At 40.1% G+C, this 27,798-nt stretch overlaps 1 protein-coding gene across 20 annotated transcripts; it reads left to right on the plus strand.

Moving 5' to 3' along the window:
- The first annotated feature begins 1,518 nt into the window (after window positions 1-1,518).
- Window positions 1,519-27,497, plus strand: ctnnd1 (catenin (cadherin-associated protein), delta 1). Of its 20 annotated transcripts, none has more exons than XM_079462483.1 (21): window positions 1,554-1,624; window positions 9,526-9,677; window positions 12,494-12,565; window positions 13,728-13,853; window positions 13,955-14,235; window positions 14,322-14,600; window positions 14,694-14,946; window positions 15,024-15,246; window positions 16,051-16,243; window positions 16,929-17,046; window positions 17,380-17,536; window positions 17,888-17,905; window positions 19,389-19,454; window positions 19,536-19,663; window positions 19,748-19,898; window positions 21,790-21,985; window positions 22,247-22,437; window positions 22,570-22,623; window positions 23,431-23,513; window positions 23,752-23,850; window positions 25,435-25,576. In XM_079462483.1, exons 2-20 carry the CDS (start codon window positions 9,531-9,533, stop codon window positions 23,809-23,811), a joined length of 2,796 nt encoding a protein of 931 aa, XP_079318609.1. In that variant the 5' UTR covers window positions 1,554-1,624; window positions 9,526-9,530; the 3' UTR covers window positions 23,812-23,850; window positions 25,435-25,576. The 20 variants fall into 20 exon arrangements, with proteins under 20 accessions (XP_079318621.1, XP_079318616.1, XP_079318611.1 ...); XM_079462494.1 differs by having other exon boundaries at window positions 1,601-1,909; XM_079462497.1 differs by lacking the exon at window positions 23,752-23,850 and having other exon boundaries at window positions 25,435-27,497.
- Window positions 27,498-27,798: the final 301 nt, after the last annotated feature.

The following is a 27,798-nucleotide window of genomic DNA, read 5'->3' on the forward strand; positions in this document are numbered from 1 at the left end:
AGCCTATCTGTATAAGGGCCTGCATTTTTACATATTTGATAAAGGCTTAGCTGATAAAACGAATGAAGCAGGGTGGGGCGGATGTTAGTCGCTACAATGATGGTAAGCCTGCTTTGACTAGCAGTGAAACTGTTCCCTAAACTTGCTGAGGCTAGTTTTGGCAACAAAATGCCCAATGGCTAACAATCCGCCATGTGACCTTTAACCAAAACCATTATTCAAAAATCACATAGTTCCCTACACTATATCTGCTGAATGCTTTTGTGTGGCCTGGGGCCAATAGACTGACTGACCTTTGATCCTAACAATGAGTTCCACTGAAGGTTCATGTCCTAGCCACTAGAAGGCGTGTAAGGTTTGTCAAGCCCTACCCTGAGTCACCTGCTAAGCACATGGGTCCACAAACTTCCTTCCTGGGGGAGTTTGTTCTCTACTTCAATGAGAGATTCATTCTTTGGGTGGAATCTTGTGTGTCACAAGGTTCCGATAACTATCATGAAATATGAATGCTTGCAAGTCAATTTTGTCACAAATTACAGTCAGTTATTTTTATCTTAAAAAAGATGATGATTATAGGAAATGATGTTGAAATTTTATGGAACTGACCTGCATATAACATTTGAACTTTTCTTCAGGATGTTAAAATTGAGTGACAAATTAGAGTTATTAAGTAGCATACTTAATTTGTGTAGTCTGATACAATGAGATTGGTGTTATTTCATTTGATTGGTCTAATGGACCTCTGGTGATCTGATAGAATTGATACAATTCTTCATAAGATTTTGATAGGATTTTAACTATCAGATGGCCAATTGAAACTTCTGTAAGGACTGGACAAACACTGGCAATCCATTAGGTACACTGGAACAGGTAAATATGATGATGGGTCAAAATGTACTTTTGTAAGAATTGGTTACACCACAAAAGGTTGAAAATGAAAACAGAAATTCAGACTTTTTAAAATGGAATTTATTAAGCATTCTAAATGACGTCATAACTGAAGGCCTTTGTAAAAACCTGGAGCTTCAAATGAAAAGCAATAGCATGAAGAATCACAAACGAACTTTCCATCCTTTTCTGAACACGGACGTGACAATTGCGATAAAATGGCAATGAAATGTTAAAAATGTTATCATTATGAAATCTACAAAAGTGTTTAACCAATAATGAACATCTGTACCCATGCGTTTAAGGATATTTTTCTTTAACTTCTATACTATCACTGGTTGACTACACTCTCATTTATACTCATAAATATAGCCTACACCATATTATAGAATTCGCGCATTTCCGATCATTAAAATGAAATATTACAAGTCCACAGGTGTAGGGAAGAACGTTTTTTCATGCATTCGTGACAATCCAGTGATCGAATACAACGATCCCGACAACAAAGAAAACAACGACACATCTACAGCAAAGAGCACAGTGCGTTTACATTTAAAAAATAAAATTTTCAAAGAAATTTCGATGCGTTTTTCCTTCTCGCTTATTGAAAGCTCACTCCTGTCCCCGCCCAGTCGTGTTGGTAAGCTGAACTCTACTTTCACAGGGGAGGGGTCAGACGCTTCACGGTGGGACGACGAGCGAAGAGAGGAGTGAACAAGGGGAGCGAGATAGATTGGTGGGTTTTTGAAAAGAGTGCTTAAATTTGTTCGTCTCAAACAAATTATTTGTTTTATTTCTTTCGAGGAGGCACGTTACAGGCCGCACGACAGACGACGGACTCATAAAATAGGGCAAATGCGTCTGGTGTAGCGTGGGGCTGAAACGCCCAAATATAGAGCAGCAAACGTTTGGAATTACAATCACTTCCTACAGCTTGGAAAATCTGAAACTGGCCATAGAGAAGCCCGTTTCGATAGGCCACGACCTAACATCGGGACTCTTAACAAATCCAAAACCAAAGGTAGACTATGGAAACTATTCTGTTTGTTCTGATCGATCTTGACTTTCTTTGTTGTTCTCCGGTTTTCCCTGTTTGGCCTCGTAACAAAGTTAGCCAGCTCTCCATGTTAGCAGGCTAGTGGAGTTAGCAGTCGTGCTAAGCGGCACGAGCGTGAGTTTCGTTTGGTGCCGATGATCACAGGGGACGAAGGAAGCCCCATTTTCCCTTAAACTAAAAAAGTTACGCTTAAATTTACAGCACAGTCTTTTTTTCTCGATCTCGTTATAAATTCTTGCTAAATTGTATTCTGGCGGTGCGTCGTGTTCCTTGTTTTCCCTGTGTGGTTGCGGTCCTGTGATTTTTTTTTTTCATTCTCTTCTTTAAGTTACACGGATGATAAAGTTATCTGTTTACTTGCGTGTGATGTGTTGGTGTATGCATGCATGTCAGTGTTGTTGTTTTGTATTCATGATGCTGGCGTTGAAGACAGGATTCTACAAATGAATTTAGTTTACGTAGAAGATCGGCTTTTTCCCCTCACACAAATGCGACGAATTCGTTATTTTGTTATTCTCGTTGGAAATCAATTTTTCACCTTCCAGACGGTTTAGTGATGAGATATTTGGTATGCGTGTTGTCACAGTGACTTTGTATGTGGAATTGAAAGGACAGAAATGTAATGCAAGGAGGGAGGAATTTTCACTGCAGTAAGGTAATGCAGGTCAGGGCCAGGAACACACCTGAGTTTGCGGAAGTTAACCGTTTAGAGAGAACGGTTTCGGAAAAATAACACGACGTTTTTTCTTTTATTCTAATTATGAATACAACTTTTTTCTGATCTTTTTTTAAACACGTGGGTGTGTCTAAAGAAATGAAGACGAAAACTCACTTTGTGGAGATGATGTCATTTGGTTCAATGTGTTGCATGTGATATTTTACACTAAGAATCAGACCTTTATTCGCATTTTTAAGCGTATCCGTTTTACTTCATTGGGGTTTCCTGAACTGATCTCCCCTTCGCAGGTGCGTCTCTCGTACGTGACTTTGACACTCAAACCGGCGGGGTTTTTTCCAGAAGAGGGCGAAATTTGTTTGGATATCTCCCTGTATAGGCAATTATCTTCACTTAAAAAGTTTAGGGACCTGTTGAGTGGGTATTTTATTGGGAGGGTGTGAGTGTGGGGGAAGGGAAAGGCGCGGTTCAGTACGATTCTCATTTACACACAACCCGTGTGAAACAGCAGGTTAACGTTACATACACAGTGTACGATCTACCCCACGACCCGCATTGAATCGCATGAGACACGGCGTGAGTCATTGTCATTCGGGATCCGATGCTTATCAGGAAAAAAAGCATCAAAGCGAGAATGTTTGCGGATTTACACACTCGTCTACCTTGACCTGAGAAGGGGACATGTGTGCACTCGCCCGGTTTAAACCGCCTTAAATGATTAAATTCCCAGTTGATAGATCGAACTAGTAAAGAGTGACTGTAAACTGTAAGTTCAAGTGTGCCTTTCAAGATGACTCCTCAGTGGCGAGTAACCAAATCGCTTGACCGCAGTAATGACCGGCTATGATGTTAACAGCAGGGTGTGTCTTTCAAAGGCGGAAGGACGCAGCGCTGTTATTTAAAAAGCGCACGACGAGGCCTTTCCTCAGCGGTTAGCTCGCTGTACTTTGGATTTTCAAATCCCAGCTAGAGAATAGGGATTCGGTCCCTCCTTCTTACCTTTTACCTGGAGTAACGGCCTCTCAGGTTGACGTTTGAAACGTGTTACGTCATCGGCGCTCCCACTTCCGGGTGTGTGGCGCCCGCGGCCTGAATGAGCAATAATGGCTTTAATGTTCAGTGGTTGAGTGATGCGTCCAGGCAGAAAGGTCAATAAACGCTTTCTCCGAGCTTGATAGCTTTAACGACTGCCTATACTCTCTCTTTATATACGTGTTAGAGCTGTAGCAGCATATATTGGGCTAAAACGCATCAGGGATCTGTTGGCTGTGTGTACCAAAGTTCACAGAGCATTAGTTTGGAGGCAGGCCAGTGCTGATCGTGTAGTGCTTTGCTTTCAGCATGAACTGAGTCAGCAGTAACTGAGAAATGCATGCATGCATGCATGGGGAGTGATACAATACAAACAATATGAAGCAAATATTTTTTGAATGATCTAAAGGTGTACCTGTAATGACTTTCTCAATATAAATGCACATTATGGCCCCCTAATGTTTTTCTACTCATAACCTACATATTTGGAGCAGAAATCAGCAGCTGTTGTCTGTATTGCCTCCCACGTGCATTTGATGGTCATATCGTATGGTGTTCGGCTGCCAGCTGCACTCGGTTATATGCAAGCTTTATTTACTTGTCCTCAATAATGTGTTTAAACTATGTTAAGGCATTGTAGCACTTTGGTGATCTTGTCAGGATCTAGATGTAATTGTTAGCACTTGGAGTTTGGATGCTTTGTAGCTAAGCTGTCTAATGCTTGGGCTATCCCATTAGAGGACACACATGATTAAGCACCTGACAAATTGAATTACTTGGGTCTAGCGTGTCTTATGCATAATACTCCTGGTCCAATCTCTGATTTGTCAGTCATAAGAGTTCTTTGACATTTATGATGTCAAATGGCCTCGGTGATGCATTCATGATGTCAAGTAGGACATTTTTCTCTGTAATCCCGCCAGTGCTCGGGGAGGCCCCAGTGGGGTTTGGATACATGATGAATCATAGATTCTTAATATGGACTGGCATTTGACCAGATGTTGTTTTGTGCCAGGGATGCTAAAGGCAAACTGAGTTATGTCTGGTGTGTCGCATAGATCAGCAAGGTACGCTATGGAGATATAGTGTACGTGTGGTGTTAAATGATGTTTTTCCCCAAGTTTCAAGTTGTTCTAGGTCAGGCCTATATAGAGTCGCCCCATGACAGTTTTCTCCTTGGGAGAAGAGAACTCCTGCAGCTAGTTGTGTCCTGTTGATGCTTTTTTGCAACACACATACTGTCCGAATTCTGGAAATTATGATTCAGTTTTAATAGTCATTAAATATTTGCTTATCTCAAAGAAGAAAAGTAGTGCCTGTCAGTCTGAAACCGTAGGGCATATGCAAACAAAAACACAGTCTATTATATAAGACATTAGGAGACTGTGCAGCTGCCTTCAGGTATTGTGTGAACTGTTGGTAAACAGAAAACGCAGCCAACTAGACATCAGACTTATAATGCAACACTACCTTTTTCGTGTCGTGTTTGATGGTGTCACCTTGTAGTGTCATAAGTGTCGACATTTTGTGACGCTTTGGATTTGAATTAACCTGACTTTATTCTGCATTTACGTCAAGTATGCTTGTTGTTATAATGTGAATTTTTAATGGGCTTTATTTTGTAATATAACTATCCATTAAGCCGCTTTTTAGTGGGCTGCTTACTAAACAAATGGTTTTCAAATATTGATGAGATACTGTACAATAATGTAAGAATATCGATGTAAGTTAATTTCATTATGGAATGTAAGACGACGCTACAGCACATGAATCTAGAACAGCTACACTGTAAAAACTTAATTTTACTTGTTTTTTAATATGGCCAAAAAACATACAATTACTGAAAAGGACAGCAAATTTTCAGGAAAAACATGGACATTCTTTCCTGGTGTATTGTTTGGCAAAGATCTTTATACATGCCCGATTGCCAAATTGCGTCATTGACCAATCAGAATCAAGCATTCCCGAGAGGCCCAACCCTGTTTGGTTTTGCTTTGTGGAATTACTCTGGATAATAAGGGATGTTACACGCTTTTATGTCAAATGCTAAGAAAGAATGAGGACATGGGTAAGAGGACAAAGGAGGACCATATGAGGAAGAACGGAAGTGTGTGTTCCAGTTATTTTCAAGCAGATTGACCAATCATGATCGAGCAGTCCGGACAGAACCCTCCCTCCTTTGTTCCAAGTTTTGTTACAGTGAAACTCTTATCAGTAGTCTTTGTTGTCCAGATGATGCATGAGTCTGTGTAAAACAGTCTGAAATTTGAGCGAGTCATCAGTTACTCATTCATCAATCAGATGCTGAGGGAAGGAAGGAGGACATATGCATGTCACAGGCAATACAGAGAAAGAGCGACATATAAGGTAAAGGGAATGGAAGTGTTTTCCCACTTATTTTCCAGCTGCCAGAGGAGTCGAGGCAGGATCTGACATGCCACAATACAGGCTGGAATGTGTGTGTGTGTGTGCGCGCGCACGCGGTCATTCCTGAATTTCTGCGATAGTCTGTTTGCTTTACGGGGAGGGAAGTCAAAGAGAGGTGGAAAGCGGTTTCAGTCGTAGATGAAACTGACTGCTGTGTGTGTGTGTGTTTTCAAGGACAATGCAATCATCACACCCACCCCCCTTTACCAAAGTCACTACCACATATGCACACCCTGCTGTCCCGGTCTCAAGCGATTCTCTGTAGTGGTGGACACACTCTTCCTATTGTTCTGTTAACCACTAGGCAGACAGCTGCGAATATTTTCTCCCTCCCTCCCTCATATGCTGCGTTGTGGAGCAGTCATGTGTGTATTTGCGGGTCGAGTTAGTGGCCTGAATCATCATAGGTTACCGTGTTCTTTTACTAAAGGGTGGTGCTTCCCCATGCTGCTGTTTTGTACATTTGGCCTTGGCTCCCGCTTGGTTCCATTTGAAGCATGTTTTCTTGATAGGGAGCAACTGTTTGTTTTGGAGATTTTCTTTTTCGCATTTGGATCGTGCGGTCTTCTTAAAATAGTTTCGACATAGACTGTAGTTGTGCTGCGCTTGCACTTTGGGAGCGGAGAGGTCTAGAAATTCTCGGTCCAGATTGAGCTTTTTTTTTTGCTTAGGCTGTGTTGCAGATTTATTTTGTGATCTTCATAGCCAAGATAAATATATACAGTGGCATGGAGTCAGATCCCACTGTTTGGGTGTTTAATTTCTAAACATACATGGCAAAATTAAAAGGGTTTAACAGTATTTTTCACCCAATTGATAACTGTGAATAGAATATAATAGACATTTCTTGTCAGCGTGCAGGCAAAATGTTGTGAATTCTAAAGTTTAAATTGATTTCTCATACATATGTACCGTATAAGAAGAGCACATGCAATACAAAATATAAACTGAATAACATTAATAAACAGTATAATATAATAATAGCATTTGCAAGGGTGTCAGCAGCATAGATCTTTTGCGAATAAATCATATTGTGATTCTTGCCTGGATTGTAACTGCTTTGTAACACAAAGTTTAACAACTTGCATTTACACAGGGATGAGTTAAGTGTTGATCGAGCTTTTGCTTGTTTGCCTTTAAACAGCTATGTAGCCGTAATTGCATGCAAGTGATGATGTCCCCAATTTGGTTGCCAAAACCTTAAGTGGCTGTAGTAAGTTGCAGGTTTGGAATTTTATCATCTCTTTTCGTGCATAATAGTTATTTTATATAAACACTTGACAATCATTCACCTTAATATATTATGAATCTCGGCTGGTACAATATGCTTAGTTTCTCTTTCACTTAAGATTGACCATAATACAGTATAACTTTGTTTTCTACTAAAGACTGATTTCTCAATTTGTGTGTCTTCTTAATATCATCATGTCCTCTCTCGCCTAGTAGTTCTTCCAAAGAACTTTCACCCTACAGCATTCGATTGACTCAGCCTCCCATGCATGACATCAGTCTCGCTCAGATCAGCCTTTCATGGCGTTCAGTTTTTTTCACCTGCTGTTCACACACTCCGTTTGCACCCCACCCAGATAGCTGGTGATAATGAGCAAATGCTGCACGAAGTGGCAGAAGTGGTTATTTATACACTACACCACTGATACCATAAGTTTCACCAAGTCGAACATGTGCAATAGAGTTCTTTTTAACTATAAATTATAAAATGCCGCCTGAGATTTTTGGTAGTAGCTTCTTCAGCTGTTTTACAATAGTTTGTTGAAGTTGAGGTGTAGTGAGATGCCAGATGGCACCTGCAAAAAAAGTTAGGATTTTTGTACATTTGGATTCTTATCAAAATATCATAACTTGAACATGACAGTCATTCAGTACTGTGGCATTTAGGGTTGGGCGATGGCATCAGACGATGGCTACAGTGCAACATCGCGATGGACGATGATGTCACCCTGTGTCGTTGTAAAGGGGCATCTGGCACGAGCTGCAAAAGACACAACTTTATACAGCACAAGCCGGGCAGTTATTAATTCAGGCGTGTCACCTGTACACCTCACAGTTATAAAGTGAGGCTTGATTGTATTGTTATTCTAATGTTATATTCAATAAAAGTTATAAAGTGAGGAGCGCCTTTATACAACTAGAGCTGCGCAAACTGCGTGTCCTAATCAATCAATGCCTAAGGACACAATGACAAAAATCATAATCCCGATAACTTTGATCAATATTGAGATCATGATCATTTAATAAAGTATATTTATAATGTTCATGTTTGACGTGTTTTTTAAATGCAACTTGTAAGCGAAAAACTCACACTGCAACGTTTGTTGGAGTCACGGTGCCAACGTCATGTCTGTTTGGGGTCCAACCCGAGTGGCGTTTATATCGAAGTACCATAGTATGACTCAATACCATCATCGTACATCCTGCTATGGCACTTGGTATCCGTTTTCAAGCACAAAAACAATTGATCCTTTTTTTCGTGGTTGTCAGACAGTAAAATGGCTTTCAAATAGTCTATCACGGAGGAAAGGACAGGTTGTGGTTATTCTTAAGCTGCGATACGGTTGTGTGGAGCCTCTCGTTGAATAGACCATGGCTCATTCCTTGTTGTGTCTGCACTCGTTATTCCTGCCTCTACACGATCTTTTGACACACACACACACACACACACACACACACACACACACACACACACAGAATCTCTCTGTACGCTTGAAACCGGTCTGGTTTCCTCCGTGTGCTTCCACTCAGCAGTGACAGTGTGATCACGCCTGCGTCTGAAGAGCTTTGTTAGCACCTGTCTCACCGTCTCTTCACAGCTCAGGAGCCCTGGTTTTATTTTCTTTCTGTCATGTTCTCTCTCTCTCGTTTTCCCTTTTTTGTGTGTCTGATGCTTGATTTAGCATGGGTCATGTGGTGCCCACCGTCTTTAGCAGGGCTCAACAAGATGGTTTTTAGATTTTTACTCCGTTGACATTTAATTGGTTTTTAATTGTTGCCTTTCTAAAGAAAAGACTGAATTAAATTTAACATGGATAAAGTAATTTCTTGGCAGCTACTGGAAAACAATCGCACATGGTTCACAATAGTATTGATTTGTTTATACCGTTGTTTTTATGCCAACGGATGCTCCCAGACGTATTGCGCTATCAACAAAACCGTTCGCCTACTAGATAACATTACCATGGTGACATTCAACACTTCCAGAATTCCCAAAATGGCAATTTACATTGAAAAACAGTACAATTGCATTCAAACCCCCTCTTTCATCATCACTTTTGTTGAGCCCTGTTAGATTTATAATTCTCTATGTAAATTTCTACAGGATTGCCTTGAGCAAATCTTTCTGTTTTCAGGACACGTGTGCAGGCACTAGATCTCCTGAGGTGTGTGTGTGTGTGTGTGTGTGAGTGTAACCCTGTCCTCTTTCTCTCAGTGTGTATGGAGCAGTGTGAGAATGCCGCATCACTCCTGGCCTCCGTGCGAGAGCAGGAGATGCAGTTCGAGCGTCTGACTCGAGCTCTGGAGGAGGAGAGGAGGAGTGTGGGGCCCTCTGGTACCCTACCCCGCCCCCTCCCTACCCTGCAGGTAACGCCTTTCAAGCCAATCACCAAGCAGCAGGGTACCCCGCATCATCACCCTGCAATATCTCACTCATGTTCTACATCATCTCGCCCTTCTTTCCCAACCGCGTCATTCTGCGCCCTTCAAGGAGCATGCAGATTTACTCATACTTCAACGTTGCGTTCATTGTTGCCAAAAACCACCATTATGTTTCTTATGTTTCCATTTGCATCCTTTCCTCTGTCATTTTGATTATAATGTGTGACATCACAGTCCTGCAGTGTGCATTTTCCTTGCATGGTTCTCCGTTCCCCCAGTTCATGCTGCATTTGTTCTCTCTTAAATTCTAACGTTTATTTGTCTTGTAATTTTTCTGTCATCCGTTACAAACGCATGTCTGTATACGATACGAGTGTTTCTAACCCTCTGTTCATCGGAATGAAAGTGTTCAACGAAGAGGAATTTTGTTTATTTGTCGTTCCATCGCTGGCCTCATGGTCAATGTCTCACTTCTCACAGAAACTTTCTCAACACCCAAACCTCCTTCCGCTGATGTCTGTGACTAGAGATAACAAACCGGTTAAGCGAGTTGAGTCTCCCTTGGGTTTAGAAGCGGATTTCGGAAGGCACTGTCTTTTTGCTGGATGTTGCTCGAGATGAACGCATTAAGTCTTAATCTGAGTTTTCTCAACTTACTTCAATGTTCCCAATTTTGTGTCCCACATTCAGAAAGAGTTGACATTTGATTGGATATATGATCAACTCGGACATCCCAACCCTAAATCCCCCCCATTGACTGTGTGTGCATGTTTTTCTCTGGTCTCAAATGGATTAGATAAACCCTCATCTCCCAAACTTGAAGACAAACTGGAAGAACATTTCAGCCAGTTATAAAACTCATCCTTCCTTTACTCATGTATGACCTACTTACATGGACCTTACGAGGAAGTTCAGCTAAATGCTCTGTAGAATTCCTTTCGACAATATTAAGTAAAATCAACACTTGTCTTTTATAGGAAAGGTTCACCCAAATGTAAACCTTTTTAGTTTTAAACGAATGTCTTGTTATTTTTTGTATTTCTTTGCAGTCTAAATATCTTGTATCTTAAACATTTTATTCAGAGAAAACTAGGATTTACAATTATGAAAAAATCTAAATTAAGTGAGATTATGCCTAAATAGAGCAAAAAACTTGCCAATAGGGTAAGAAAAGTAAACCTCTTTATCAAGAATTTAATTGAAGGTTATTTTTCCTACCTTATAGACTGTTTCAACGTGACTACATAAACGAACTTAACTGCACATGTACACACGCCTGAAATTATTTCTGACGACAAGCAAAAGAAACCGAGAAAAACCGTAGGATGTCTAAACTTGTCTCTCCAATATTTTGAACCTAGACGCGTTACCAAGTTCGACCACTAGATGTACACACACAGTCTCTTTAAATGAATCAAAACTAAGTTGTTTACTTAATAAAATTAACATTCAACAAATCGCTTATTTATTAACAATTATACTGTAAAATAGTATATAAATTAATATGAACATAAATTTAATAAAATATTAAGTAATATTATAAGACACTAGCCAAATACAGACCGGAAGTTAACTGGTTTAAACTTATTAAATGTATTACATTAAATGAGCATAAACATGCTTGTTTTAAAAAAAAAACACTGAAGTCATCATGGTTCATCTTGATGTAAGCAAAGAGAAGAGTAGTAAGAAATTATGTGAGGATGAGTAAATGATGAAAGATTGTTTTAGGTAAATTAAGCCTTCAAGTAATACAATCTTTGTGTGTTGAAGGCAAAAATTGTAAGTAGTCTGCTGTTAAGCTGTCCCTACAAAATAGCTGTCAATGTTAAATACGTGCTTCTGTACGTTGTGAAGTCTGGTGAAGGAATACTACAGGGAGCCAAAAATGAAAATTATGCCACCATTTACTATCCCTTTGTTGTTTAATACCTGTATAAATGTCTTTGTTCTGCAGAACACAAAAGAAGATATTTGGAAGAGTGACAGTATTTATGGGGGATGAGATCTGTTTGGTTACTGACATTCTTGCAAATTTCAACCTGACGTTGAGCAAATGATGACAGAATGAAAATCTTTGGGTGAACTATCCCTTTAAAGCAATTCAATCCTTCACAGAACCTTTTGAACTCCCCAGTTGTCTCCAATCTCATCTTTTGTCTCTTTCTGGCACGAACCCACTTGCGCACGTAAAGATAAGAGTCCTGGTGTTGTTTGGTATGCCACGACCAATCGTATCTCCTCTCTGTTGACATAGTTGTGTGGATATTAACATGCAGAGCAGGCTCAGATCCTACCTGCTGACAGGTTCCCACATGCCTGCCTGTCAACTGAGATTACGGTCAACCGTCGCAGCTCTCTCTGTGGACCAGGAATAGTACAGCAGCCCTCGTTCTGTATGGTTTGCGTGAAGAGAATATGTGTTATAGGTTGTAAGTGCTGCTGCATGCCATTGTCATGTAGATGCATGAGTAAATTTCTCTGTTGCAGTCAACCCCCTTCTCTCATTCCTGGCGTTCATTCATTCGTTCGTCATTCTTTTTAAACGCAGTCATGTTCCTCTTTTGTGACTGTGTCATTAACTTCATTCACATTTTAAGTCAAGTCACCCTTTGCATGGACATTGTTTTATTTGATTTTGCACGTTATGGTGTTTACTTTGTGTCCTGCTGTAGCTGCTGATCGGTCTGAATTTGTGGCATGATCGCTGGCTTCTTGAACACAATCCGTGTCTGTTGTGTGTGTGTGGTTGTATTGTAACCATTCTCTCTCTCTCTCTCTGTCTCTCTCTCTCTGTCTAGAACGGGCGTGTCACTGGTGATGCAGAGTTAGAACGGCTCAAATTAATTGAGGGATATATAAACGGGACACAGGTAGTGCGTTTCTCACAATGTTTTGATTGAGACTTAGGGATTCACCCAAAAATGAAAATTCTGTCATCCTTTACTCACCCGCCAGTTGTTCCAAACGTGTTTCAATTTAATTGTTCTGCTGAGCTCAAAGAAAGTTATTCAGAAGAATGTTTGTAACTGGGACTATTGACTTCCACAGTAAGGTAAAAAAAATCTGTTTCAGTTAATGTTGCCTCAGAACGGTTTAGTTTCCCACATTCTTCAAAATATTTTTGTTAAACGGAACAAATATTTTAATACGCTTTTGGAACCTTACCTTACTTGGGGCTAAGAAAACGATGACAGAAATTTCATTTTGGGGAACTGTCCGGTTTTATAGTGTTTTTGGGTGCGTCTGTCAACCTTTTTATATCAGAAAAACATTAAATGAATGACATTTAAATAAGATTAATATTTGATGTTAAACTAGACTTATAAAATTATATATAAAATTATGTGTTAAAAATAATGTTAACATTAAAAACAAAACTTTTGCTTTGTATACAAAGGCACGTATAGCTGTCAAATATCGCCATAATCTAAATTGTAATAATTAAGGAGTGGTTTCTTTTATTTAAGTCTAGGACTAGTCTAATCCCTAATCAATGTAATTTAAACAGACATATCTTTGAATACATCAGTGCCTTTGTGTTGTCTCAAAATTTAGTAAGGCATGTTTGTTACATTTTCTTATTAAACTAAGGCCTAGTCCTGGTTTAAATTAAGCCCTGTCCTGGAAACCGGCCCTTGTGTATTAATTTATTTTTATATATGGCCCATTGTTATTGATCGTTTTCAAGACAGATTGACGCATCCTCAGCTTTTTGGTTAACTAATTTAACATACAACACTGTCACATATGTTTGTTGTGTTATGTTTTTTCAACAATGAAACACTCTCAACTAGTCATTCTCTAAAGCTGACTTCAGGCCATCCTAATTGTTGATTCACGCGTTTCCACATGTGAGACACTCTTCGCATACTTCTACACTTATCTATATAGCTCTATTTCTGCACTTGTTAGTGTCGTCATCGTACACCTGCGAATGCTCTGCAACCAGATGGTGTGTTTGTGTACGTGGTCGCACTTCCTGTTCTTGGCTGCTGTTCACTATTGTTCTTTGTTTGTGTGTCCACGCTACAGTACAGGATGTTGGACCCTGGTCATATTGTTGAGTCTGTTATGGTGGAGGAGGACCCTCATGAGTTGATGCCAGTTATTTCACTGGAAACGAGTGACGATGGAACCACGCGCCGCACTGAGACAACAGTAAGTTTGTGAACAATTAATTTTTGCAAACTTTCTTCACTTACTGTCTGCTTTTCCTGAGAAGCTGGATGGAGAATAAGAGCACTTCTTTCTCACATCAGGTTAAAAAGGTCACAAAAACAACCACCACACGAACCGTTATGCCTTCTGTCTCGGACACGCTCTCTCTGGACGGCACTGGTTCAGTTACCGGGATGAGTTATAACAGCCCGATGGATCGTGTGTATAGGCCACCGGCCGGCCCTATGGATTACCCTACTGCTACTGTACCACGGAACTACCACTACGGACCACCAGGTGGCTATGATGATTACCGCAGTGGCCCACCTTCAGAAGTCTATGCCAGCCTGAGCCGAGGAACTCGTATGGACGACCGCTACAGGTGTGTTTCTGCTTTAAAAATATGAAGGCTGAAATGTCAGTGTGACTGCTTGTCAGTATAAAACATTTTTGGCCATTGTCCTTTAGGCCGGTGGATGGCTACCGCACGCTAGACTCTGCCTACCGCACTCACAGCCGGCCGCAGTTGGACCCCTACGCAGCCCAGCCTCAGGTGGGCCGTTTGGGCAGCGCTCTAGAGATCTCTGGAGTTCTTCCACGGTTTGTTCCGGAGCCCTACGGCCTTGAAGATGACCAGAGGAGCCAGGGATACGACGAGCCTGATTACAACATGGGGTTGCACAACCATTACGGCACATTGCCCCTGTTAGTGCGTGGGCACCATGCCCCACCACCACGTAGGACAGGGTAAGTGTAATTATGCGTTATCAAGAAATGTTTTCTTTTTTGAGCAACGTCACTGAGCAGTTTTTTTTTTCAACTTTTGGGTTTTCTCCTCAGGTCATATGAGGGCACTCTGGATGGCGATATCTCTGCGGCTGGTGAAATGTTTTGGGGAGGAGGAGCCCCATTAGCTCAGGGAGAAAGAGGCAGCATGGCGTCATTGGACAGCACTCTGCGCAAGGGCCCCGCCCCTACCACATGGAGGCAGCCAGAACTTCCTGAAGTCATCGCTATGCTCAACTATCGTTTGGACCCTGTCAAAAGTAATGCTGCAGCTTACCTGCAGCATCTCACCTTTAAGAATGATAAGGTTGGCTGAATACAATTCCTTGCAGCTTATTGGATCCACTTAGAACATTTTGTCAAACTTAAATTGTCTTTGTTCAGGTAAAGTCAGATGTTAGACGGATGAAGGGAATCCCGGCTCTGGTATCGATGCTTGATAACCCAAAGAGGGAGGTGCATTACGCAGCATGCGGAGCTCTCAAGAACATCTCGTATGGACGAGATCCAGATAACAAGATCGCCATCAAGAACTGTGACGGAATCCCTGCTCTGGTGCGGCTACTGAGGAAGACGAGAGATCAGGACCTTACTGATACTATAACAGGTACACACTCCTTAAAGGAACAGTTCACCCAAAAATGAAAATTCATTTATTCACGCGCAAGTTGTTTCAAATCTGTTTGAATTTCTTTGTTCTAATGAACACAGAGAAAAATAGTTGGGAGAATACTTGTAACCACACCCATTGACTACCATTGTAGGAAACATTTCGTTGTTGAATATAGCAAAGAAAAATTTCTGGGGAACTTTTGACTACTATTGTCATTTCCCTGCTATGGTAGTCAATGAGTGGGTTTACATGCACAGTCTTACTCAGATTATGCTTAATAAACTGATTATGTGAACGGTCAGGCAACTGCGTAAAACTGTTTTCTTTTATTGGGGAAAGCTCATAAACGGCATAAGCAAAACCCGCTCGGCAAAGGTACTTTTTTGCCAATTACCTGATTTTGCGTTGTATGTAAACGCCTTTACTGGTTTTCTCTCCGTTTTGTTTATGTGCGTATGTCTGACAGCGCTATAGTAAAAGTCCCTAACGGAAGTAACATTAAAATAACGCTTAAAAGTCTCTCTAATCATGCAGTTGATGTAGAAAAATCTAAATAAATTTTTTTTTTTTGCATATGCTGGTTCTGCGGACATAAGAAGAGATATAAAAACCGTGCAAACACGATTTTCCGCTTAGCCGTTTTATTACCATGTGTGGAAACAGGTTAATTTTATAAGCTGATTTATTTTTATAGATATCCATTTATTTTGTGCATGTAAACGCACTCAATTGTTTATTATTAAGTAAATGGGGTCTGATCTAAGTTGCAATTATCACAACTGCCATGCTCATCTCCAGGCACACTATGGAACCTTTCCTCTCACGACTCTGTAAAAATGGAAATCGTTGACCACGCAATGCATGCTCTGTCCGATGAGGTCATGGTACCGCACTCGGGCTGGGAGAGGGGGAACCAGGGGGGCGAGGAGAGCTGCAAACCCAGACACCTGGAGTGGGAGACTGCACTCACCAACACCACCGGCTGCTTAAGGTACATTACATTCATGCTTTTTATCCGTATGTGTTTCCTGGGAATTCAAACCCACGGCGTTGCGAGTGGTTTGCTGTTCCAGGAGATGGACGGGCGGAAAGGATACATTTTTTAAATCATGGTTCAGATGGTGAAAGGCATTTAACGCTGGAGGGGTGTTGTTCCTTAGTACTGCTAAAGAATTCCTGTCAAGAAGTTTGTGTGTGCGTGTGGGTAAGGAAGCTGCGTTTTTATGTGGAAGAAAGGAGGGAAGTGCGAAGGAAATGCTTTTGTGTGTGTGACTGACCAAGAACCTTTCAGCCTGTGAAAGAAGCAGGACAAAGTTTGGACAAAAGAGAGAAATGTGATCTTTGAATCCACTTATTTCCCTTGAGTGCTTCTCTTTTAAAACCGTCCTTCTCATCTCTCTCTCACCAGTTAGGCTTGTCGAAAGCACTGCACTCAGAGGACTGATTTTACACTGTGATTAGATTTAAATGGAGCTAGTGCTGTCCTTCCTTCCTTCTAACCCTCACTTTCTCACTGAGCTCCCTTTACTGTTTTCCAGATGTCATTTAGTCACCTGTAGAAGCTCGGTTATGTGTTTTGGTTGTTGACCCAAGGCTAAAACTTTCTCTGCCCGTTTAATGTTTAGCGACCGTCGGCATGCGGCATACTAAATAGTTGCATGTCGTTTCTTTCTCAGGAATGTGAGCTCGGAGCGGAGCGAGGCCAGGAGGAAGCTGAGGGAGTGCTCCGGATTGGTCGATTCGCTCATGTACATCGTCCAATCGCAGATCAACTGTAAAGATGTGGACAACAAGGTAACCTAGCTAGCTTTTGAGCACAAAACCTGAACCTTTTTTTCCAGTTTCGTGAAACTGCAGTTTGAGGAACAGATGTGTTCCGTACAAACTCAATAAAAGAGAATTTACAATGAGAGCGAAGTGGGAAGAAAGTATTGTCTCAACATGCATTATGCATTGATAAAAATTGTTATTAAGACCCAGTTCCTTTTTTTTAACCAAGTAAATTATGTATTCCGCTCATATATGCTGACGTGGAAATTGTATTTTGATGAACTCATCAGTGTTAGTTGACCCGTTTCTGAAAAATGTTTATAGTTATGTTAAAGTTTATATTCTCTGTCTTTGCAGCTGATCGAGAACAGTGTGTGTCTGCTTAGAAATCTGTCCTACCAAGTGCATCGAGAGATACCGGGCTGCGAACGCTACCAGGAAAGCATGCCGGTCAATCAAGGCCCCGCCCCTCCTGCCCAAAAGGGGGGCTGCTTCAGCTCCCGAAAGGGCAAAGGTGCGTGTCCGATAAAGCTTAAGGAAAAATGCTTTGACTAATTAAAATGAGGAACTCTCAAATCCAGCGTTATCTCTGTTTTGTGTAAACAAAGCCAAGAGGCCACATGTGTTTTGTGTCTTTAACACTCACAAGTATGTTAGACCTGTGAGTTTGTGCCAGATTAAGTTTGTTTACTCAAAATGAACAAGCATGCATGTATTTCGTTTGCTGTGGATTTGATCATTTTATGGTGGCTGGGGCACTGTTGCATTCATTTTTATATACCTAAAATTGGTCCTGTCCTCTTATTCTTTTGTATTTTCTCATCTGACTTTATCTGCTCTTTTCTTGCTTTTCGTATGGTCACAGAAGAGTGGTTTTCCAAAGGTAAGCTCCTTTCTCTCTTTTTTTTTTTTACTTTGCTTGCTTTCATAGAAATCATTTCATTGCAATCCATTAACAATTTCATGGGTTCAAGTTTAGAAAATGGATCTGAAATGGGCAAATTGTAATACGTTTTAGGGGAAGATAACTTATTTCAATCTCATTTCTCATTCATTTTATGAGCTGCACTACTTGTGTAAAGTGAGGCGGCAGATGAGGGTCGCAGTCACACAAACAAGGTTTTTATTGATCTGAGGGAAATTGAAGTTGAACCAGTATTAAGTATCACTGACAACTGAAATCTGCCTACATGGACAGCATTTGAAGGCATCAAGAAGCTTCAAATAGTTTATATGCTGCACTCAAAATAATCTTTTAAATAGTCAATCCCAAAATGCATTGTGACAACTGAAAACAATGATAGAGACTCTGTAACATTCTAAGAACATTTTAAAATAAAACTGTCACTGTGGCCCTTAAAGCGATAGTTCACCCAAAAATGTAACTTAGTTTTCTTACTCGTGCTATGAGGAAATCGTATGAAAACTAGTCATCATGAGACACGCAAGAACCCAAAGATATGTGCTTTTACGAGCTTAAGCTTTTTCAAAAAGCCACGTATAATAAAATAAAATGTCAGCATCAATACACATTTGTTTGTTGCTTGTTTTGTTAAATTTAAGAAATCATTTTGGGGTGAGCTATAGCTGCAAGGGGACATTTTAACCCAAAATTGAAGAATCTCTCGTTATTTACTCTCTTATGTCCAGCCAAACCTGTATGACGACTTCAGATCATTTGAAGAATGTTGATAACCAAGCCACAGAGACACTTCTCAAAATATCTTCCTTTGTGTTCCACAGAGAAAGTGTCACATATACAGGTTTCGAGCAATACAGAGGGCGAATAAATGATGGCAGAATTGTTTTTGGGGTGAACTGTCGCTTTAAAAAGCTGTCAGCATTTACATGTTTTTCTAGTCGTAACCAGCAGAGTGCACCAGAGCACCTCACTTCAGATAAATCCATACACATCCACTTTCACGTTTTTAACCTAACAGACCTATTTAAAGGCATTTGTAGCCATGCTTGCACTTTGTTCGTATTCTATGATGTCATACGTCTGTACAAATTGGCATTAGTTCATTGGTCTAATCATCACCCGCTGCAGGGGATTTTCTCGTGGGGAATAAATGTGGCCTCTGTCTTAACTGTGTGTGAAGAAAACCTCTTTTGTCTGAAGAAAATCCATTTCTCTTATCTTGTAATGGTTTCCACGCACTTATTTGGTTGCCTGTGGAATTTAATAGCAATTTCTGCTCTGAAGTCAAGCAAATAAAGGACGTTTTCTTCAGACTACTGTTTCTAAACTGTATCACAACTTCACTCCCATTAAGTCACAAGAGTTTTATCCCTTACTGGTCCCTGTATCACTTTATTTCCCATGGCTCACCATTCCACTCGCTTATTCCTTCTGATGTGTTCAGGCAAGAAAGATGAGGATGGAACCTCAGACATGATTGACATTCCAAAGAGAACCACACCAGCCAAAGGTACATTAGACTTCCTGTTGTATTTTAATTCTTAGGGCAATAGTTGTCATGATTATGCATGACGATTATGCATTTTTTAAGGTTTTGAGTTGCTGTTCCAACCAGAAGTGGTGCGAGTATACACTTCTCTCCTTAAAGAAAGCAAGAACCCATCGGTTCTAGAAGCTGCTGCAGGAGCTGTGCAGAATCTTTGCGCAGGCCGTTGGAGTGTAAGTATACAGACGCAATATTTTGTATATTAAGTTAGCAGTAGATCAAGAGATCAGTATTTAATGTCAACTTTTCTACATCAGTATGGGCGGTACATCAGAGCAATGATGAGACAGGAGCACGGCCTGCCAATGATGACGGAGCTGTTGTCTCATGGAAATGACCGCGTGGTCAGAGCCATGTCTGGATCCCTGAGGAACCTGGCCATCGACGCTCGCAACCGTGAACTGTTAGGTTTGTATGTGAGAGAAATCTCTGCTTGTGAAAGACTTTAACCTGTTATCAATCGGCTGTGCCGTCGGCGGTACACTGCGTGTTTTGCTTGATAACATCGGGAAATACAACAACTTAGAAAAACAAAACCTAAACATATCACATATCTTTACAAAGCTGAGATTCTTGTGATTCGAACGTTTTAAACCATTTTAATATACAATCAACACAGCCAATGCAATCAGAGTCTTTGTCAGACAACCAACCACCAAATAAGCAGCAACAAAACTGAAGAAACTCTCCTATAAAGCCTCCTGGTAGTCCACTGATCCATAACATTCCAACAAAAATGGTATAGGTATACTCTAAATGATCCAGTAAATCTAACACATATATGTCTATAAACTTCAAGGAACACGGTAGTATAATTTTCAAGAAGCCGACAGAGCCATCAAATCTCCGACGCGTTTTGTGGTGTAGCGTCTCTTCACTTGTAAACATTGCAGATGTTTTTATGTCAATATGGCCACTGAACTCTGCCCTTTTGATTGACACCTCATTTGAGCGAATAGGTGCATCTAAGAGGTGACAACAGGCAGCAATAGCCAAGGAGCGCCCAGGATGAAGGATGAGACCCTCCTGTACTTGATTGACAATAGATCGATCCTGTCGCGTCAGAGTTTGCTAATTATGGGCGTATCTGATAGCCAATAGAATTCCGAAAAGATAAATATGCAGCTTCACGGGAAACATTCAAAGTGTAAGTAGAGAGGTCCGTGCGCAAACACGTGTGCGGCTGTGCGTAAATTCTAACAGGGATTCATGACCGTGCGCAAAAGCTGCTAGGAAAGAGTTTGAGCGTGTAAAGAGTTTTACATTTGGAAAAACTTCTCACTTGAAGAAGTTGTTGAACAATGTACCAGAAGGCATTCAGGGAGACACTCATTGAAGAGCTGGCAGCGGCTGCTGACATACCCGCTCCATCCCCCACTCCACACAGAGCACACCACAAGCCTGTGCATATCAGTGGAGACAGCACCACAGGCCGTCTGAGGCACTGTCATGCAAAGACTCCTGTAAAATGTTCTTCATGTGAGGTGCCTTCGTGCTTTTTGCCAAGCCGTGATTGTTATAACGAGTGGCATGTTGCCAATAACCTGTAATGTAATTATAACATTTGTAAATAGTTTGGGTTTTTATACATTTATTTAGAGTGTGTTTGTTCTAATATTACAAATGATTTTATTACACTAGCACTTAGTCTATAGTCTCTTTATTTGCACAAAGTATAGTTTCAGTTACTATGTGTCATCCAAATTCACTGTCAATAATTGCTAAGGAATAGAGTAGCCTTTCATTAGAGCCCAGAATTATGACTGTACATTAAAAGCATTCAAGAATAACAGCATTTTATGTGTCAATGGCAAAGGGCCATTTGGAGTCTCCAAGTGGCCATTCTAGAAGGCCACCTAGACATAAACTTAGATAAACATGTGAAAAACACACATTTTCTAAGGTATTGTAATCAAAGTAGCTTGGTAAGGCTTCATGCTGTGATCCCAATGTGTTTTCCAACTAATAGCTCCCAACTATAGTCATATGCAGGCAACTGTTTAAAATTAAAAAGTAGCCAGAATATTTTTTCCCCTCTTTCAGTGTGTTTAAAATTCTATTACTCAATAACAGTAAGATTTGCAGTGATTCTGACTCTTTAGAAACAAACTTCAGAGTCTCACCTTTCAAAAGATACCAAAACCATGCATATACTCAAAATGTTTCAAGTACAGTATGCACTTAACTTTGGGCATGTCTTTTTTAAGCATTTTTGCTAAATTTAACAGGATTGCTAAAGGGTTAATAGGACATCTGTTTTAGAATTTGTGTTTTTAATACCATGTTTGTTTTTATGTAGGGAAACACGCAGTGCCTAACCTAGTGGCTAATCTGCCTGGTGGTGGTCAGAGTCAACCAGCACGTGGGCTCTCGGAAGAAACCGTGGTGTCCGTTCTCAGCACTATGGCGGAGGTTATTGGGTCCAGCGTAGATTCTGCCAAAACCCTGCGAAACTCCCAGGGCATCGAGAGGCTGGTGCTCATTAACAAAGACAGGTGGGTTTATCTTTTTCAGTGAAGTAACTGACTGCTTGCACTGGTTTCTGTTATTTTTATGTATCTTATGTATTTGGAGTAAGTAGGTGTTTAAGCATATAAGATGGTATCCAAAAGTTTAAAGGGTGAAATGCCAGAGGGGTGTAATGCATTTATTAATTGTGCCTTTATATTGTCTGATACATAACTCATTTCATTTTCCTAAAGATTTTCAATTTAAGAAGCTGTTGTTTCATTACTGTCCTTGTCTTCAACATTTAGCAACCGCTCAGATCGGGAGGTACGTGGTGCCGGGCAGGTGCTGCAGATCGTGTGGGGCTTCAAGGAGCTCCGCCGCACACTGGAGAAAGACGGCTGGAAGAAAACTGACTTCATGGTCAACCTCAATCCACCTAACAACCCCCGCAGCAATGGGGGATACGAGGACAGCACCCTTCCGTTAATAGACAGGGGTGAGGACACACCCTAATTCCTTTAATGTGTTTACACAACAAATAGATAGCTGTTTAGAATATTTTCTTCAACTGTTGCTTGACATACAAATTGCACCTCAAAAACTGAATTTGTTTGGGTTTCTTTGTTAGGAGGTAAACAGGACAGAGATCGAGATATGATACCTATGAATGACATGGGACCAGGTAAAACATAATGTGTACACTTTGTCACACCTGCTATTGGCGAATAAAAAGATTTTTCTTTACTGACCATGAAATGAAGTGGTCTTTACAGAAGCTTGCATTCCTCTATATATTTATTTTGTAATATTATGGTCATTGTGCGTGACTCGGCAACACATGCTAGCCAGGGCACATATACTAAGAAAAAGTGCTGTTACGTAAAGATCTGATGATGTTATATTAAAAGAAAAATGCCTTTGCCTTTATGTATACTTGCAAGTTTTTGGGTGATTCACTTGAGAACAGCACAAAAATTTAAACTTTTTGGTAACACTTTGCAATGTTGTGTTAAGGTTGTGTTATTGTTGCATTTGCATTAGTTAATGCATTAACATGAACTAATGATGGGAAGAATAGTTTTCCTGCATTTATTGCATCTTTGTTAGTGCACAGTGAGCTAACATAAACAATTGTATTGGCGTTAACTAACATAAATCTTCAGTACAACTTTTGATTTGACAAAATATACGTCAATTCTAAAATGAATTAATAAATGCTATGTTTAAAGTATTAGATAACACGACCAATGTAAATAAATCCAACCTTATTGTAAAGTTTCACCCAATTTTCTTCATGCAAATTATAATTTTGGGTCGAAAAAGGATTCGCAAACAAGTTTGCACTTATAAAGACATGTCTAACGAAGTGTTTAGTTTTAGACCCAGTTCACACCCTGTGCTATTTCAGACATAAACCACTGTGCTAATGTAAAATGTGCGATCTGTATGAAGATGAATTGCCCTTTATTATGGTTATCTGTGGTACCAGATGCTTACTCGACGATAGACCAGAGAGGACGGAGGAACACTTTAGACGACACTTTGGATCGTTCGGACAGAGACGCACCTCAGGTGAATTTCCACCCTTCCTCACTAACACACAACAAACAACTTGTGTTCTCACTAAACTTCCTTAAAGCAGCCCAGCACAAATAAACCAATACCGACATCACATCCTGTTTTATTTCACTAATTGCACTTCAGAGGTGTTCGACTCCACTAACATTCTCAAACACTTTTCTTTTATTACTCACTTATTCTTCGATGGCCTTTCTCTTATTCTCTGCCAATCTTTCTCTTTCACTCTCAGGGAGGAATGTATGGGGAGAGGCGGGGCTCTATGCCTCTGTTGGACACTTATGATGGTTAGGCCACTCCCCCTCCCCCACTCAGTGCATGAGCACGCATGGTATGTGTGTCCACCTTCTGCATGGCCTTCATGTGTATATTTAAGTGTATGTGCACTGGTCTTTGTGGTTCTAACCTTCATTAATGGTATTATTTGTTGTTTTGCATTTTTGTGTATATAGATGCTGGGCTTTGTATTGCGTATAGTGTTGGAGAACCTACTTGTAATTTCTAGTATTTAAATGCAGTTAACTACAGGACAGTTGTTAAAGTTGAATGAAATAACTGAAGCCAAAACCCGTCTTTATAATATATTATGTATTTTTGATTAAATAAGATTTGCCACCATACTTAAGGGAGCACTAGCATTAAAAGGATATATTTACACTAGAGCTGCTCGATAAATCGGAAATAAAGCGTACGTGATTTGTTTTGTTGTTGCATGGTTTGTCAGTGAAGTACAGTTAAATGCTTCTGCATCTGAAAGCCAGAGGGCGGTCTCGTGCAGAACATACAAATGTCGTTCCAGGACCTATTTCACAGCGTGACCTGTACAAATCGGAAGTAGGGTAAACGCTTGTCTGGTCAATGCGCTAGCTCTGTTCACGTCAGAAGTGAGGCATGTAACGCTCCCTTTATACGGATATGTCTAACATATATCAGACCTTGATAATAAACAAATCGCTCAAAAACAATGTTTTCGTAATGTTTGTTTTCCCCTTTTTCTTTTACATCTCCCAGTATACCATGAACTAGTCGGACAACATATGCTACTCTTGCTTTTGGTAAATAAAATTAATGCCTGCGAGAAGCCTGAATGATTGAATGACTATGGCAGGAGTGCGACAGGAACCGTTTCCCTACTTCCGGTCACTGTCGCCATACTGTGAAATTGGCGAATGCCTATTGGTATCTTTGTATACTTATAATAATTATGTTTGATGAGTGTTACCTTTTTAAATGCACATTATAAGTTACTCAAACCCGTACTACTTTTAAATTAAGCAGCATTTCCTACCTATCACAGACACACTGCACATGAAACCTAATCACTCTATACAGGTCAATTTACGTGGCATTGTTTTAATCACGATTTATTGCTCAGTCCTAATTTACAGTTAATTAAAGCGTAAAAACTGAAAAGTTGCACAGACCAACTAGTAGCCCCACCCCAAACTCATGCCATTGGTTGAGGTAGTGTTATATCCTGCCCTGACAGATCGCATAAAAAATGATAGAGAAATGAAAATTTGTAAAAAGCTTCAAAAGGAAAGAAAATTTAGTATTGCTTCATTTTGCCCCATTTTAAAGCTATTGCGTTGAATTTATTTGTTCACAAAATGTCATTTTGTCAAAATATACCGCTGGGAATTAACATGGTTTACTAACAGCATTACTAATAAAAACTAATTTTTGTAATATTTCACTTAGTTACTCCCCAACACTGATTTCCTCCCCATGTGTCCGATTTGGTCACATGACCGATGTTTAATGGTTATATTAGTCATTGAAACAAGCATTTTGCGTTATGCACAAATGCTCATTGCAATGCCTTGATGACACGTCACGAAAAAACAATTTGTAATAAATTATGCAAGAAAACACGTAATACTTGACCTTAACGTTTCTCTCTTTCTCTCCGCAGAAAATCTGATAGTGTGCATCACCCGTCGTGAGTTTCCTACTCCTGCCTACTGTCCCTGCTGAGCCTCTGATCTCATCACTTCCGGGACCATAGCCACTAACTGCATTGACCCTTCTGTAGTTTCCAACCTTCTGTTGCCACTCTTACTCTTCAGATCAATGTGATTGAGAACAGCCACTAAAAATATGGACACTACAGAATGAAAAACCTTTCTTGATTTTGGTCCATACTACTATTTTGTGTGAAATGACGGACTAAGAAACACTAGAGACTTAAAGATCTATTAAGCTTCTCAAGCTTCTAACCGCTGTCCTTTTTTCTTGGATTGCATTTATCAGAACACTAGTGTAGAGTGACGTCTGTAGTCTTTTCGCTTCATCTTGCTTTACAAAATTACGTCACCCGCAGAAATTATTGTAAATAGAATGTCTAAGTTTATGCCTCGTTGATGCATTGTGACGGGCATAAGGCCTCATTTTTTGGTCGCTGTTTTCCAAAAGCATTAGATGACCACTCGACGGTCATTTTTCATTTAGGTTGTCTATCTGTGGATGGTCTTGTGAAGTGTCCTGTCTCTAGGGAGGGGTTGTTGTTTAAACTGTTGATGCAAGCATTACAATAGAGGCAGAGGGATCAAATGATTGGGAGATTTATATTAAACCGGTAGCATTCACGTGTTTAGCTGAGGACAGTTGTGATTTTAGGACAGCTGTGTGGTTCCGGATCTTCAAATTTTGTATCTGTTGTTCCCTAAAGTTAGTTGATAGATCGGTGGGATTATTCGCAAAGCATTCCAGAGTGGGAGAGCTTTTTAGCGTATAAATATATTTTCCATTGGGTTCGGTCTTTGTAACTGGCACTGACTATAATTAGTGTATAAAAACCAAGGACTATATGCATCAAGAGTAAAGTAATTTATGTAACTCTCTCCCTCTCCATAAAACAGCTGGTCTGAGGACAGCCTTTTACACCCAAGACGAATTCTAGCCCTGATCTTTGATCAGTTCTCGTACTTTTCCAAACGTTGTGATTCGAGGCCCCACTGGTGCACCCAGTGCTTTTCTTGCTTTGTCCGAATAATAATGAATGTGTAAATATGACTCTGCGTACATGGAGTGCCTCGCTTGCTGAATGGTCATACGAGTTGCACACGCGGTTGCGTTGAGCGGCTTTCAAGAACGCGTGTATGGGAATGTTCAGCCAACCTTCTGCCTCTTGGTTCTAGTGCCTGTCCATGTAAAGTGAATGAGTGTACATTTAATGATGTATATGCATTGTTTTTTTGTTTCTGCGATCCATAAGTACAGTGCTCGTTCCATAGACTGCATATTCAAAATGCACAGCAAGTCTGCTGTAGATATTTACTGAATGGAAACTCTAGCACTAGTGAATTTTTTAAAATGTTTTTCCCCAAGGCATTTTAATCCCCATCTGCCTATTTTCAATCTTTCGCAACACTACAATGAATACAGGAGAAGGTCGGCTGTTGAATAAGTGGATGCGAGACAAAAGTCAGAGCCCTGTTTGCTCAAAGGTTTGAGGAACCGATCAAATGTTCAGTGTTGAGGGCGGCGTCCTTTTAATTACAAACAAAAATGGATCTCTTTCAGGCAAGATTTAACCGGAGTTCAGATTTTGATTCTAGCTTGATAAGAAAATAAGATGAAAGCACATTTAACTATATATACCAGAGAATATTTGTTAATTTTAATTATTTTTTTTCTTGGTTGTCTTTTTGCTCTTCCTTTTCTATATTTTATGATTGGGGCTGATTTTGTCTGTTTTTCTGGGGTTGTTGTGGGTGAATGCATATGCAATCAGTTTTATTTTTTAAATAAATGCATTTACGGTTTATATCTTTTAATTAAAGACAAAAAGAAAAAATCTGTCGTGCTGTCAGTTGTCATGCTGTTTTTCTGCAACACTAACAAGTGGATCTTGATTTATTGTTCTATATTTCAACACTATACCTTTGGTCTTAAACATTGCACCTTTCTCTCATAGATTGAACATGTAACTTAGCAATACATTTTTTAATAAAACAATGATTTTTTTCAAGGTTCTGATAATGAATGTTTGTGTGATTTTTACATAAAAATTTCACTTAGTTTGTATTTGTAGCTCTGCTTTGAAAAGTAAAATCAATAAGTCATTCTATAATTTACTTTAGCAGCTTACACCAGCCAAGCTGTTTGCTGAGAAAAGTTGATACTCATTGTGTATTAAATAATATAGTGTTTACTTAAGTCCTTGTTATAGCCCTGGTGTCCAAAGACAAATCTTCCAGGTCATATGTGGATAATATGAGTTTGTTATAAACTATGTAATGCTCTTAACACATATTTGAATGGACTTTTAGCGTTT

Source organism: Barbatula barbatula (genome assembly GCF_947034865.1).
Source record: "Barbatula barbatula genome assembly, chromosome: 8".
In the NCBI taxonomy this organism is placed as follows: domain Eukaryota; kingdom Metazoa; phylum Chordata; class Actinopteri; order Cypriniformes; family Nemacheilidae; genus Barbatula; species Barbatula barbatula.

Excerpts from the sequence above, each read along its gene's own strand:
- ctnnd1 (XM_079462483.1), top strand. The coding sequence starts at position 9,531 with ATGGAGCAGTGTGAGAATGCCGCATCACTCCTGGCCTCCGTGCGAGAG. Across the intron at positions 19,455-19,535 it reads GAGAACCACACCAGCCAAAG|GTTTTGAGTTGCTGTTCCAA; the intron begins GTACATTAGACT and ends GCATTTTTTAAG. Across the intron at positions 23,514-23,751 it reads CGGACAGAGACGCACCTCAG|GGAGGAATGTATGGGGAGAG; the intron begins GTGAATTTCCAC and ends TTTCACTCTCAG.